Consider the following 13696-nt stretch of genomic DNA (forward strand, 5'->3'; position numbering starts at 1 on the left):
TTTATGGCAAATCTAAGAACCAGCAAAGACTACTGATTTTGTATGTTCGGAGGCATAGAAGTCATCCTCTATCCATGTTCAACAGCCTACAGTTCTAACAGACTAGGCAGTAATATCACACAGCTCGTAGGAAAGATAGTAGCTTATGTATGGAAGGCCAGCCACCGCGGTACATGCAATGTTCATTATACTGCCCAGCGACGTATACATACATGTACATTTTTATGCATAAAAGCGTCTAACTTTAAACAATGTTAATATTGAAATCCATCACACAAAAACCAAATAGAAGATAATTTCCATTTTTACCATTTTCATCAAACTATTACAACAGAGATGAAAGAAAATGTCACTTCGACGAATAACTCAAAGCTCAACAAAGCATACAAGTCAAGTAGCCAATCCATAGACCCTGTAGTAGTTTCTGCCAATTTTGTAAACTAAAACATGATTTTTAGTTATTACATTTGCAATATGAAGAACAACCAACACACCATGTTACTGGAGTCAGACTACAATGACCTGGACAAATTCATATAATTTGCTAGAATACTCCTTCATTGCAGATGAATGTTGCTGGTGAGATGCAGTGATTCTGAAGAATCCTTAAGGACGGGGTTTAAAACGATGTGACAGAATCGCTCTATAGATAGGTCTATGTCCTTTTACAAATGCATGGCTACATCACTGACTGAACATAGAGAGAAGAGAGACACAGACTGGCCTACTGTAATATGAAGCTGACAGTATTTTTAATTAGTCCTTGCAGTCAAAATCAAAAAACCAGTAATGAAGTGGAATACCTTGCAAAAAGCAGGAGTTGCTTACTCATATTATGGTAGAGTAGACAACTCCAATGATTAAGACTATATTATAGAACCGTTTTCATTCATGCTTGTCTCGCTGTATAGATAGCTTTCCATTAGTAAAACATTACTACAGCTTTTACCAGAAACTTTGAAAAGAATAATACGAACATAAAGCAACTACTGAAAAAGGAAGCATCTGGCTGTATTACTTGATTGTTAAGCAATGAACAAGCTACGCCATACACAAAATGAGTCGTTTATCACAAATAATTCTAACATGTATGTAAACAGTGTGTGTGTATAAAGATAACGACCATGACATTCAATAAACATACTAAAAATACCACCACCATATAATGCCTTTCCTTTTTATGCATGTACGGTATTGTAAAATTGAGTCAGGGTATGCAAGAAATGGAAGTTGTCATAATTTTGCAGTCAGAAGACTCGCTGCAGCCTTATCAAGAAACCAGCAGACCTCACAAGATTGAACCATTGCCGCCGGTAAAGGTGGCTTTTCATCTCCTTCCAATACTCGCTACAATATTATCTCTTGCAGTAAAAATTATAACACAAATGTGGAATACGCATGTAAAATGCTTTATTGTGGTGTCTGCCTTGAAATCAACAAAACATCAATGAAACAATTGTTCTTAATATTAAAAAAATAAATATTAAAACTATCCATAAAGTCATAGATACACATCTATCTATAGAGGTATATATCAACACACTTATCCATAAAGTTATGTAATAACACACCCAACCATAGAGCTATAATATACCCTAGGACACTTATATTTCGCTAGTATTTAGTTTCGTGAGTAGCATACAGAGTAAAATTTCGCTGCAACTTAATTTCGCTGCTTTGATGAGTGCAAAAATATAGTGATGTGAAAATAAATGCAGTGGAACAAACATAATTAGATTCCTCAGGTTCAGTTCACCGATAAGAAAAAAAATTCAATTTGGGACTAGTTTGTAATTGTGAACCGCAGGTAGAATGGTATGGGCAAGATCGATAATGCAATTTGATCGCTTGCTGTCATTTGTTTCTTGGACTATCGATGAACAAAGCTATTTAATTTCGCGTTTTTGCTCGTTCGTTATGATAGTTTAGTTTCGCACATGATATTTTCGCGAGAGGATGACTCCGCGAAAATGCGAAAGTTAAATGAGGCGAATACACAAGTGTCCTAGGGTAGCAACACATCTATCCATCGTTATATATTAATATCTATGATGTAGAGCTTACCAATACCATCAGCTAAAATCTAGTTTAGAGACCTTTCTTGAAGGCCATAATAATATCACAGAAATCATAAAATTATCAATCGCTACACTTGCCACATGTATACGAACAAAATCTGACATCAACTGATGAAAAATTGTGAGACATATACGAAAGGCTTTTAAGCACCTTAGCTAGCCTGCCAGTGTTATGAACCTTCTTATTACACCTGTCATGCAAAGTACTCCAGTTCACTAGGCCATTGCATAGAAACATAGTTTACATGCGCAAACTGTGGCACACAGCAGAAAAACAATCATTCAGGGATGATATTAAAGGTTGACTTGCAACAAAATTCACATTACAGTTATTTGATATGAAAAGATTCACCATGTCTTACTCTGTTGTGTTGTACTTGCAAAATATGTGGAAAGGTGATTACAAGCTCTTACAAGCTCAAAAACGAACGGAAAATCGCAGCCACACGAGACCACCGTAGTTTGGATTCTCTTTCCAAAACGGCTCAAATGTGACGTAGTTGTGAGAGATGGTTTCTGCTTACACTTTCATGCAACCTTATTCGTCGAAATATTTTCACAAATATACTTCACGCATTCAATAAAACCATGTCTATTGTTCTTACGCGTATGTTTTATCATCATCGTAATGCTGTCACTTTTAGCAGTGATATCCTATAACTTACCGTAAGAATTCGTTTAATTTTTTAGCCTTAGCTTGAAGGAGTACATATCATTGTCTGATAATCATGACGAGCCTGTTGGTCACTTGTTATAATCGAAAAGTACTGCAGAAATTATTTGCGAAGTATTGGGTCACATGATCAGATTACGACTTGCTAATTAGACCAAACCGAAACAAAACTGTAAAGTAGTGAGCATCTATATTTGATACGGGGTCTTCGGTAAAACCCGAAGAGTTTGTCATATACTAGTGCTACGATAAGTTTTATATTGAGCTTTTTATTGGCCTTTCAATTCACGTGAGAACATCACGTGACAAGACAACCAAATTTCATGGCTACGTCATCGAAATAAAGAGATTCCAATATTCGGCGGCGTTTCGTTTTTGAGCTTTTAAGAGCTTGTAATCACATTTCCACATATTTGGCACCTACAACATAACAGAGTAAGACATGGTGAATCTTTTGATACCAAATAACTGTAATGTGAATTTTATTGCAAGTCAACTTTTAACATATAAAGCTATTGCAGGTAGCTAGCTGTACTACAGCTGTACTAATTGTTATTTGAAAGTCTTCCGTGGCTTCGGACAATGATATAGTTCCTCCACACATAAAGAAGTTGAACTAGATACGGCTTATGCCTAAACCCCAGATTAAAATTGAACCGTGACACTTGAAACGCAATGCAACTGGTAACACAGGAATGATTCAGAGAGTGTGCTTTACCTGAACCATGCTGGCTTTACTATCACCGCAGGCAGCAAATGCTGAATGCTTTGCTCTGTTTATGACAGGGAATGTCATAGTGATTCTAGATGGAGGGGGTTTTGGTGAGTCATTAATGGGAGCAACCCACACAGTTTCTTCCTAAACAAGAGAAAGGAAAACACTCAAAACTAAAAAACCAGCTAAGACATACAGTGCCGATAGGTGCAAAGTCACAGCAACAAAGCAACAGGAACGGAGACTCCGCAAGCATTTAAAGTTTTTTTAATTTACACGCCTATAACATCATATAACCTACTTCCAGAAGTGGATGAGTGGGAAAGAGTGAGCAAGTGTGTCCATCCGGCCCCATTCCAAGCAACAGCAGATCAAATATTGGCCAATCGCAATCTTCCCCAAATGCATCCTTCATTTGTTTAGCATAGTCAAGGGCAGCAGCTTCCACTGCAAGAGAGAACAAGAGTTCAATAAAACTGAGACATACTCAGATGTTCAGTGTTAATACTGAGACATACTCACACAGTGTTCTGGTCTCAATAACTATATAATATGAATGCGGCACATTAACTAAAGTGGTGAGGGTGAACAACAAGTGACTGTTTTTGACACTTGAGTGAAATCAACAAAACGGTTGGTATCCTGTGACTAGTTGCTCGTATTTGAACAACTGATGTGATTCTGCTTGACTTTTAAGCGACTATTATCATTTAAGCCACTATCTGTATGCGCATTTAGGCTCAAGTAACTACATTAGCTTGTAAACGCTCCGTCGAAGGACTCTGTGTGACACATACAGTCCATTAAATTGAAATAACAAGATCACATATATTACGCTGCGCATATAACCATCATGAGCGGACATTTAAAAGTTAACTGGTAATTCATGTTCTATACAACTATGCATATGATGAAAATACAAGTTTGTAGTAAATTGTTAACACATAACTCACCAGTAATATCTGGTTTAATCTTAAACACATGTTTGTCGGACAATGGAACTTTGGCAAACAAACCCTCCTTGTACACTCTGTAGGTGCTGTCAGCGTTGTCAAAAGGAACATGCCTTTCATCACAGAAAAACACTCTCCATTTGCTCCAGTCTGTCTCAATCAATGGCAACCCCTTAGCAAGAGTATTGGCCAGGCTGCCACCTGAAAAAAAGCCGTGTGCAGCTGAGTTATGGACAAAAACCATGAAAAAGCTACTAGAGCAGTGTCCTATCTCTTACTTAAAACTAACTGGTGCAATGAATTTTTACTAAGAACAGATAAGGTATTTACTAAAAAAATACCAGGTTGCACTCTAACTTTAAACTTAAATACACTTCCACTATACATTAACATACCACCACTTTAATTATTAATGTATAGTACTGGATATAGTTCTCCGTAACAAGTCGGATGTGTCTTTTTCGAGTGAGACTAAGCTAAATGATTTTCAGACCTTTTAGACAACCCTCTCCCTCTAAAACTTACAAATTTCAGCAACCCTATTTCAGTGTTCCTGTCGTAGTGTTCTTGCATTAGTTCGTTTATTTATTTTTTGTAATACTTATGTTACAATAAGACAAATTTGAAAATATTCTGAAAGAACATAAACAGGAAACAGGTCTGATACTACCAAATCAATACACTGGCACTCCCCCCCCCCCTAATCTAAAACTGTTGCAGATTACAATGCTTACACTCAACTGAAAATTTAATGGCACAATATTGCTGTCCCTGTAATACAACTCTTTACCAAAGCAAATATGTATTAGCATATTTGCCTCGCACGAGAACAACCTTTTAAAAACATATTAAAAACATTATACATGTACAGACAGAAAATCTATGAAGGTTTGTCATCTCGTTATAATTATATACTACAAGTCTAAATAGCTTTATATACCGAATTGAAGGAAGTACATGTACACACATATTGCGTACATAGCAGAGCCATTATATATTCAGCACAAAGTCAATGTATTCTATATTTACCAGATAATCCAATGAAAAAAGCTCCATGGTTTGCTACTGCTTCTGTCGCACAATTTGCTATATATGTACACAGATCGGTGCACACTTCTTCTCCGTTTTCTCGAACAGTTACTTTCGGTTTGCAATGAGACATGATTAAAAAAGCGACAATCAGCGACGCGCGTCTTCCCTCGTTTCTTATATCAGCATAAACTAATTATTATAGTATAAGTGTTGTGATTATTTTATATATTTATTAGTTACCTGTTCAAACATATTTAAATATCCATATACGTATATATGAACGTTGATTGTAGATCACTTTTACTGTAGTATGTAGTTTCTAGTTTGATAATATGGAGGTAGAGGGGACAACTCCATTTTCAAAAGAGTCCCATACATTCCTTGATAGAAACATTTCAAGCACTTTACAATTAATTAGTTCCAAGTTATTAAAATACCTCATAATAAACTATTAATGTTTTACTCATATAAAATTATGAGAGAAATAAAAACTTATTTTGCTTAGTTTACTTGAAAAACTATTACTTATACAGTTTTTCTTTGTGTTCTTGTGTATTTCAATGTTAGCTACAAGCATTCTGTGATTGTTTCATAAACTAAAATTTCAGTATGTGGTTTGCTAGGTGTGATATTCGTAGGTTGTGCGTTTTTGCTGGTAGGTTCACTTTCAGGCAGCTTCTTTCTGTGGTGTTCAGCTTTCTTTCTAAAAATATAATAGCTTCATCAGAACTCTGTAGGTTATTCCAAACCACTACACTGAAGCCACGTTAACTTTGCTGACTGGATTTAGGGACATTCCGAGCTTAGAATATAGACTATGAACATTTTTCATTGTAAACTGAGCTCGTTCCCATTTTGTCATGTGCTGGTAGCAGTGTATGCTACCGTTATAACTCTTTATTTTGTCAATGAAGCAGCTTATAAAATTGAAAGTTTTTTTAATTTTGCTACGATGTTGTTTTCAAAGTTATTTGTAGATAAAATCAACTGATAAACTGTTAAATGTTTAGATTCACAGCAGCATGGTCTTATAATGAGTTTATAGAAAGAAAAACTACTAACAATACTTTAGAGTTAGGGCAGCCTGTACTACTATGTAAACTGTGTTGGGTGAACCGTATTAGGTTCAATGTTTCAGGACAAGTAGCTCTTTCAAGTTTAAAAACTTACTAGCACTTGTTGTAGTTATTGTGTACTTACCTACATTTAGCGCTTTACCTATGACTATGATTGCACTATACAGAACTCCATACTTATTTTAAATCATTAATTAGAAACTTCACTATTCATAGCATCTTAGATTTACTTTCAGACATGACGATAATATATAATACATAATATTAATAATGTATAAGATAATATATAGGTAACGTGAATGACATAACTGAAGTTTTACCCATTTTGCTGCGTATCACCAACTTTGCTTTCAAATACAACTGCTTCTTCTGATTGGATAGCCTGCTTTGAAGAACTCCTCAGCTTGAGCATTTTCTGGACAGTTTTATACCTTAAATATGTTTTAATAGTTTAAATTAGAATTCGGACTGTTTTAAAACCAAAATCTTATTCAGCAGTAATTAGCAACACAAACATAATTATTCCTAGCCATTATTAATGCGGATACTGCAGAAAAATTACTGAATGTAAAGGGCTGCTTGTATGACTAATAGGTCTTGGTCTTACAAAGCGCAAATTTTGTATACTAAATCCAATGACAAAACAGAAACAGTGTACTATACTACAGTGAAAGCCATTAATCTTTGCACGCCTCAATTTTGTTGGAGTTTCATAAGCATTTTGCATACTCAACAACCCATTTCAAGACGACCATCTCTGCAAAGATATTGTTTATTAATTCATTATTAATTTATTATTCATATTGTGTATTAATTGTTCAATCAGTACAATACTAAAATATATAAATCACCAAAAAACCTAGATTTTGGAGCTGTGTCATATTAATGTCTGCTTAAAAAATGCTTGGTTTTTAATATTGATTTTGTTATGTAAATGTGTTCAGTAAACGTTGAGAATTTAGAAAATGTATAATTTCAAGTAGTTTGGGGCAAAATTAAGCATATTGTGGAGTGATAACGCGCAGTAGAGCAATGAATTTTAGGCGAGCAAAGATTAACAACCTCACTGTAGCTGGATGAAAGCTTATTCCTACTGTGAGTCAACTTCTTTAAAGAGAAGTTATCTTATCTTACAGCAAATATATAATCTGACTCAATAAAATGCCAACAACATGTTTATTCACTTTTACAGCACAGACCAATTTTAGAATTGGTTTATAATACTCACAGGCTGACTTTGACCCTTACCTTCTATGGGACCCCCATAGCAACAAGGAAAATATAAAGAGATGAGCAATGATGACAAGAACCAGCACAACTGAAACTCCGAGATAACCTGCAATGAGTAAACATTTGAAATGCAGCAAAAGTCAGGTGCTATTGGCTATAGACATGAACCGGGGCTTCACGATGTCAAATTTAATTCAGTTTGTCAAGAAGATAGGTTTCTTTCAAACTGTTTATTAGTATGATCGTAAGCAAACATAAATAATAAATACCATTCGTGTTATAATCAATAATAAAATTATTATTTATAATTTTATACTTTTCAATTACACAATTATAATTCTATAATTTTAATTATAATTAAAAATTTATATATATTTTTAATTATAATTTTTGGATTATCACGTTTTAATAATGAATATATGTATATATATATATATATATATATATATATATATATACTCATCATATAATATTAACCTGTGTATTATTATAATCTCATTATTCAAGGAATTGTTGAATAGAATAGAGGAAAATGAAGTTTACCTAACTCCATCCCATTAAGACCATTTCCACTACTATTATTAAATTAAAACTAGAAATAAATAAAAATCAATATCATAGAAAAACAAAGATTTATTCTTTGTTCAAGAAAGATCAAACTTAATGAAAGTTAAAGACAGTATATGATTGAATTTAAAGACTTTGTTCTTTACCACTTCTATTCATAGTTTATGATGGAATTTTATTGGTTTTGTTTGTGCTGATTAAAAATATCAGTGACACAATAATTTTATTTATTGATTTTTTTGTGGTACAACATGTAAAACATTTTTTCTATAAAAATGATTATGAACTGCCCAATAAAAGTACATACCGGTATATCATATGCAGCATTAGGTTTGACCTTATCATCGACCTTATCGTTATATAATAGTCATATTATCCAAAATGCCTTTGATCTTAATTTTATGATAATAGTGCAAAAAAGCCGGGCTAAGTTTTACTTTTAGTTTATAACTAATAAATTGTCCATCAACATGGGTATGTAGAAGCCCATATCTTAATAATTTAATTTTTTTGTCAAATCCTAATCCTAAAACACTTATTTCCAAATTAAACCCCAAATTACTCGTGCATTTGTCTAAGCAAATTAAAGAGAAATTAACTCAAAACGCTACAAGTTACTTTTGTTTCATATATTTGAGTATTAAAATATTTGAATATCAACTGATTTGGTACAGAGTGAGGCCATGCTTTGCTTACCTATAGAATGGTTGGGCGGACACATAAAAGTAGTATTGGGCTGTGTTAAACCCGCATCCAATACCTTGTTGACTATAACAAGTCCACCAGCCTCACATTTCTCATACAGCTTCGTACAATCACCCGCAAAGACTTGTCTATCCGTAAAAAGTACTGGAGCATTCCCACCTGTATCTACTGTTGACGAGCTACTGCATGTCAGACACACGAGTAATAGAAGTTTCTCTTCAAAATCTACAAAAATGAATATTATTATACCTGTACAAGGACTCTTTTCCTTACTGCCCACACATAATCACTCAATTCAATAAAGCTGTATAATAAATTCAATTTCAAGAAAAGTACAAGATGCAAATTATTTGTTTAAATGCAGTGTTGGAAACCCTAAAAAATAGTGCTTTTAATAATGCAGTTCATTGTTTAAATATCCTACAAATTAATATACTAAAACATGTTTTTATATAAAAGATAGTAATAAATTACATTGTAATATACGATATAGCATAATATGGCAAATTACAGTATTGTGTTATTGGATATGGAATAAGATGTTACAATATGGCATCATGTACATGTATATGCTATAATAATAATACTAATAAAACTAATAATGATGACAATCATAATATAATATGTAATATATTATCGCATAACATAACACAACATAATATGATCAGATACAATATAGCTTAATGCATTATGTTGCATTGTGTTTTATTATTATTATAAAATAATGTAGCGGAATGCAACATAATATATTATAATTCAATGTAATGAAATATGATATAATATCATAATGTAATATTATATTGCAATTTAATATAAGGTTATATAATATTACATGATAAATAGTAACATTATACAATATAATGTAATGTGCTATAATGTCAGATCATATCATATACTATGATATAATATAAAATAATATAATACATATAAATATAGTGCAACATGATGTTACATAATACATATAAATATAGTGCAATATGATGTGATGTTGTATTATGACTGATCACTTCCGTCAGGACCTCTCACCACCAACCTAGCAAAGGCTGGAAGTCTTCACCTGAGAATCAATGTAGCTATGGGCCGCATAAACCAGCCCCATAATCTACTCTGGAGGTTATATGAGCTCTAGAGACAAGCAGTCTTACCACACCTTTAGCTATCATTGTAGCGTACTTGTTGCGAAGTCACTCTATAATAAAAGAAACTATAAACGGGCTACTGATTCGATATTTCTTACCAGATGTCCAAAGTTTCAGCGAAGTTTGCAGCGCTGTTGACATCCTCTCTCTAAAAAAGTCTTTACAATGGTTGGTCTGCAGCTGCGCTTGTCGTTTTATTGATAAGAAATTTTTTTTATAGGGTTTGCTGAAGGGAAACCTTCAGCAAACATTTTTAGATCTTAATATAGCTCAGTTCTTTCCAGAGTAAATATAGTTACTGATCTCAATTTGCTTTTGATCTAGTATTTAATTATCTTTACAACCAAAAATATTAATTACTTCAAACTATTAGCGTCTTTCTAATTAGTATATCTATTTATGTATTCGTTTATTGGAAATACTATCTTACGCAACAGCATTGAATGAAACAATAATTGTACACTCTAATAAAATACTTTTCATTATTGTAGGCAAAACTTGGACAACCTACGCAGATATTGGCATTCAACATACGAAATGCCCCTTTACATGCCATTTTAAAGCTTGCACGTGCTACCTGTTCTCAGACACATTTAAGGTACATCATCATTACAGCTTACCTACATGCCATTTGCACAATACCTCTAGTGACACTACCCACCTCAGTAACACAACAAGCTCTAGTGTCACCAAACCTGTCAGTGACACTAGGCACACTAGTGACACCCCACCTGCCAGTGACACTAGGCACACTAGTAACGCCATACCTGCTAGTGAGATCGCACCTTGCCAACGACACTAGGCACACTAGTGACACCAAACCTGCCAGTGACACTAGGCCCACTAGTGAGACCACACTTGCTAGTGACACCCCACCTGCCAGCGACACTAGGCACACTAGTGACACCCGACAAAGGCATTTGAGTAATCCCATGTGTCAATAATACCACTCACACCAGTGACACCACGCACAACACTGATGCCACACATGCCAGTGATGCTACACTACACTGCACTGCATACACTAGTGATGCGCATGCGCTTGATAATACATAACATAGTGCATGCCAAGAGATATAGCATTTTCAATAACACCAAAAACATCAGTTAAGCTGAAGATCCTTATGCCTCCGCTTGCACCACGTAAACATGCATGCTGATGACAGTGAACAGCCAGTTTTTTAACATCAGATTCAAGTTGTGCTCGCTTGAATTTAATGGTTGGATAAGAAAATGTAGGCATTAGGGAATGTATGTAGGCTGATCAACCTTTGCCATTCCTGCTGCTACAAATATTCCTCTTGCCAGCAGATGGAATTTAAAACTCAATCAGTATTTTTGTTTCCGACTAGTAGAGTATAGATTATCAACATCTTTTACTACTTGTCAAAAAACCTTTGCTGTCAAAATTAAAAAAACTGTCAAGGCCTCACACCAAAGAGATTTTATGCATGTCTCATGCCAGTCTTGGTGAGGGTATATAAGGTAAAAAGGTGTGTAGTTGTTTAGCTGTCATTTGACCTGGTAAATGATCATTATTTGTGGATAAAATCAACTCGTACTGGTGAACTGTTAAATGTTTAGATTCACATCAGCATGGCCTTTAAACAAGTTTGTAAAGAGAGTAACCACTAGATCTTCTTTTGAGTCAGGGCAACCTATACTATTAATAATGTTAAGTGTATTGAGTGAACCATGTTGGGTTCCTTGCTTCAGGATAACTCCTATAGTAGTAGCTGTTCTTATAATTTTCGAAACTTACTATCTCCACAGGTTGTTGTAATCATTTTTTACTTACCTACATTTAGCGCTTTTCTTATGATCATGATGGGGCTATGAAAAATCTCACAGATATTTTAAATCATTAGTTATCAACTTAGAACTGTAAGAATAGGGTTTCTTGCAAGTTCTCAAATTTCTCAGCTTTTTTCATTGATACTGATCAGATTAATGCTTCTAAATAGCCGCATGATCAATATATATATATATATATATATATATATATATATATATATATATAGACAAAGTTGATGCTGCACAGTTCGTTACAGAGTGCTCAATGATAAATCAGAGCTAAATTATAAAATATGTATAAGTGGAGCTTCACTCTTCAGTCTTCAGATTTTTATCTGAAGAGTGTGATACTTATTGTACCACATAAAAATATTAGTAATAAAATGTTTAACTTATAGAGTGAAGTTCCACTTATACATATTATATATATATACATATATATATATATATATATATATATATATATATATATATATATATATATATATATATATATATATATATATATATATATATATATATATATATATGGACGGAGGGGGCTGCAAAGTGTACTGCAGACAGTGAAACAAGTAGAATGGAGCATGAAATCCTATGCAGCTTCATAGATGAGTTACAAGCTGAATTTCACTGAATTGCTGTAATAATGAAGCCACACACTGATGATGAGGAACCTGACTAGCACACCAAACCTCTTCATGGTGCCCACCACCAACATGTATCTGAGATTCTGTGACTTCTACTAAACATACATACTGAGCAAAGATGACCTAATGGCCAACACATAGTCGCTAATTATTGCGATGCAGGAGCAAATGCTCCCAACAAGGCAACTTGAAACACAAATCTATGACATTAGAAATGGTCTTAGTAGCGGACTGCGCAAGGTTTGCCAAAGACCATTTAACACATCATCAGTGGATGCAAGCAGCTAGCCGGAACTGCACACACTGAGCTGTATAACCATGTCGCAGGTGTAGTTTAGGAAGTCTATGCGATGAGTATGGCCTCAATAAACCAAAACACTGGTGGTAAGCTCCTGATAAGGTCAACGGGAATGACTGTGCTGAGCTCCTCTGGTACATATACATCTAGACTAATAAGCATGTACTGAAACCAGCCAGATATTGTAGTGATGGACAAGAAGAGCATGAGAGAGCTACTATAAAATATATAGCAATATCCAACGACTACAACATAATCAGCAAAGAAATGGAAACGCGGAGAAATACCTCCCACTCACAGAGGAGATTGAAAAGTGTTGGCATGTCAGAACAATTTCAATAGTCATTGGAGGCACCAATCAACCCAAGTGAGTTGCTGCAAAGTGAGCTATTGGGAACGGCTAAGATCTTGAGGCTAGTGCTTTAACTCTGAGGCCTTTGGTAGAAGACACGAGCTTGAGTAGTCTTTACCACCCACTTGGGTTAATCGTGGTGAGAAAATAAGTTTTTTGTGTACATGTAGGTATCCTTTTTATTCCAAAGTAATAGTAAAAATATATATAAAAAGTTGGCAGCTTCACTTAACATTATTCATGTCAGGATGGATTTGAGTTGCACTGGGACAAAAAAAATGTCATATATGCTTTGCTATCAAAGTTAATAGTTTTCTACTTATGTACAGCTAAACTGAGCTGTAAGACCTAATGTAACATTTATACAGACCTGCCAACCCAAGAGTGGGGCAATGCGTGAGATTTGGTTTTGGGGCAATTGATGTATCAATGATAGT

The 13696-nt window shown here is 34.3% G+C and overlaps 2 protein-coding genes across 2 annotated transcripts in view; both read right to left on the reverse strand.

Annotated features, from left to right (window-relative positions):
- LOC137403636 (charged multivesicular body protein 1B2-like) overlaps window positions 1-13696 on the reverse strand; it is a 233842-nt gene that overhangs the window by 56510 nt on the left and 163636 nt on the right. The gene's annotated exons all lie outside the window — the stretch shown is intronic.
- LOC137403948 (6-phosphogluconolactonase-like) lies at window positions 736-5609 on the reverse strand. Its single transcript, XM_068090075.1, has 5 exons — window positions 5449-5609; window positions 4420-4620; window positions 3768-3913; window positions 3470-3610; window positions 736-1347 (listed from the first exon to the last, which is right to left on the reverse strand). The coding sequence occupies exons 1-5, from the start codon at window positions 5579-5581 to the stop codon at window positions 1234-1236; spliced, it is 735 nt and encodes a 244-aa protein (XP_067946176.1). The 5' UTR covers window positions 5582-5609; the 3' UTR covers window positions 736-1233.

Source organism: Watersipora subatra, chromosome 9 (assembly GCF_963576615.1).
Source record: "Watersipora subatra chromosome 9, tzWatSuba1.1, whole genome shotgun sequence".
NCBI classification, from domain to species: Eukaryota; Metazoa; Bryozoa; class Gymnolaemata; order Cheilostomatida; family Watersiporidae; genus Watersipora; species Watersipora subatra.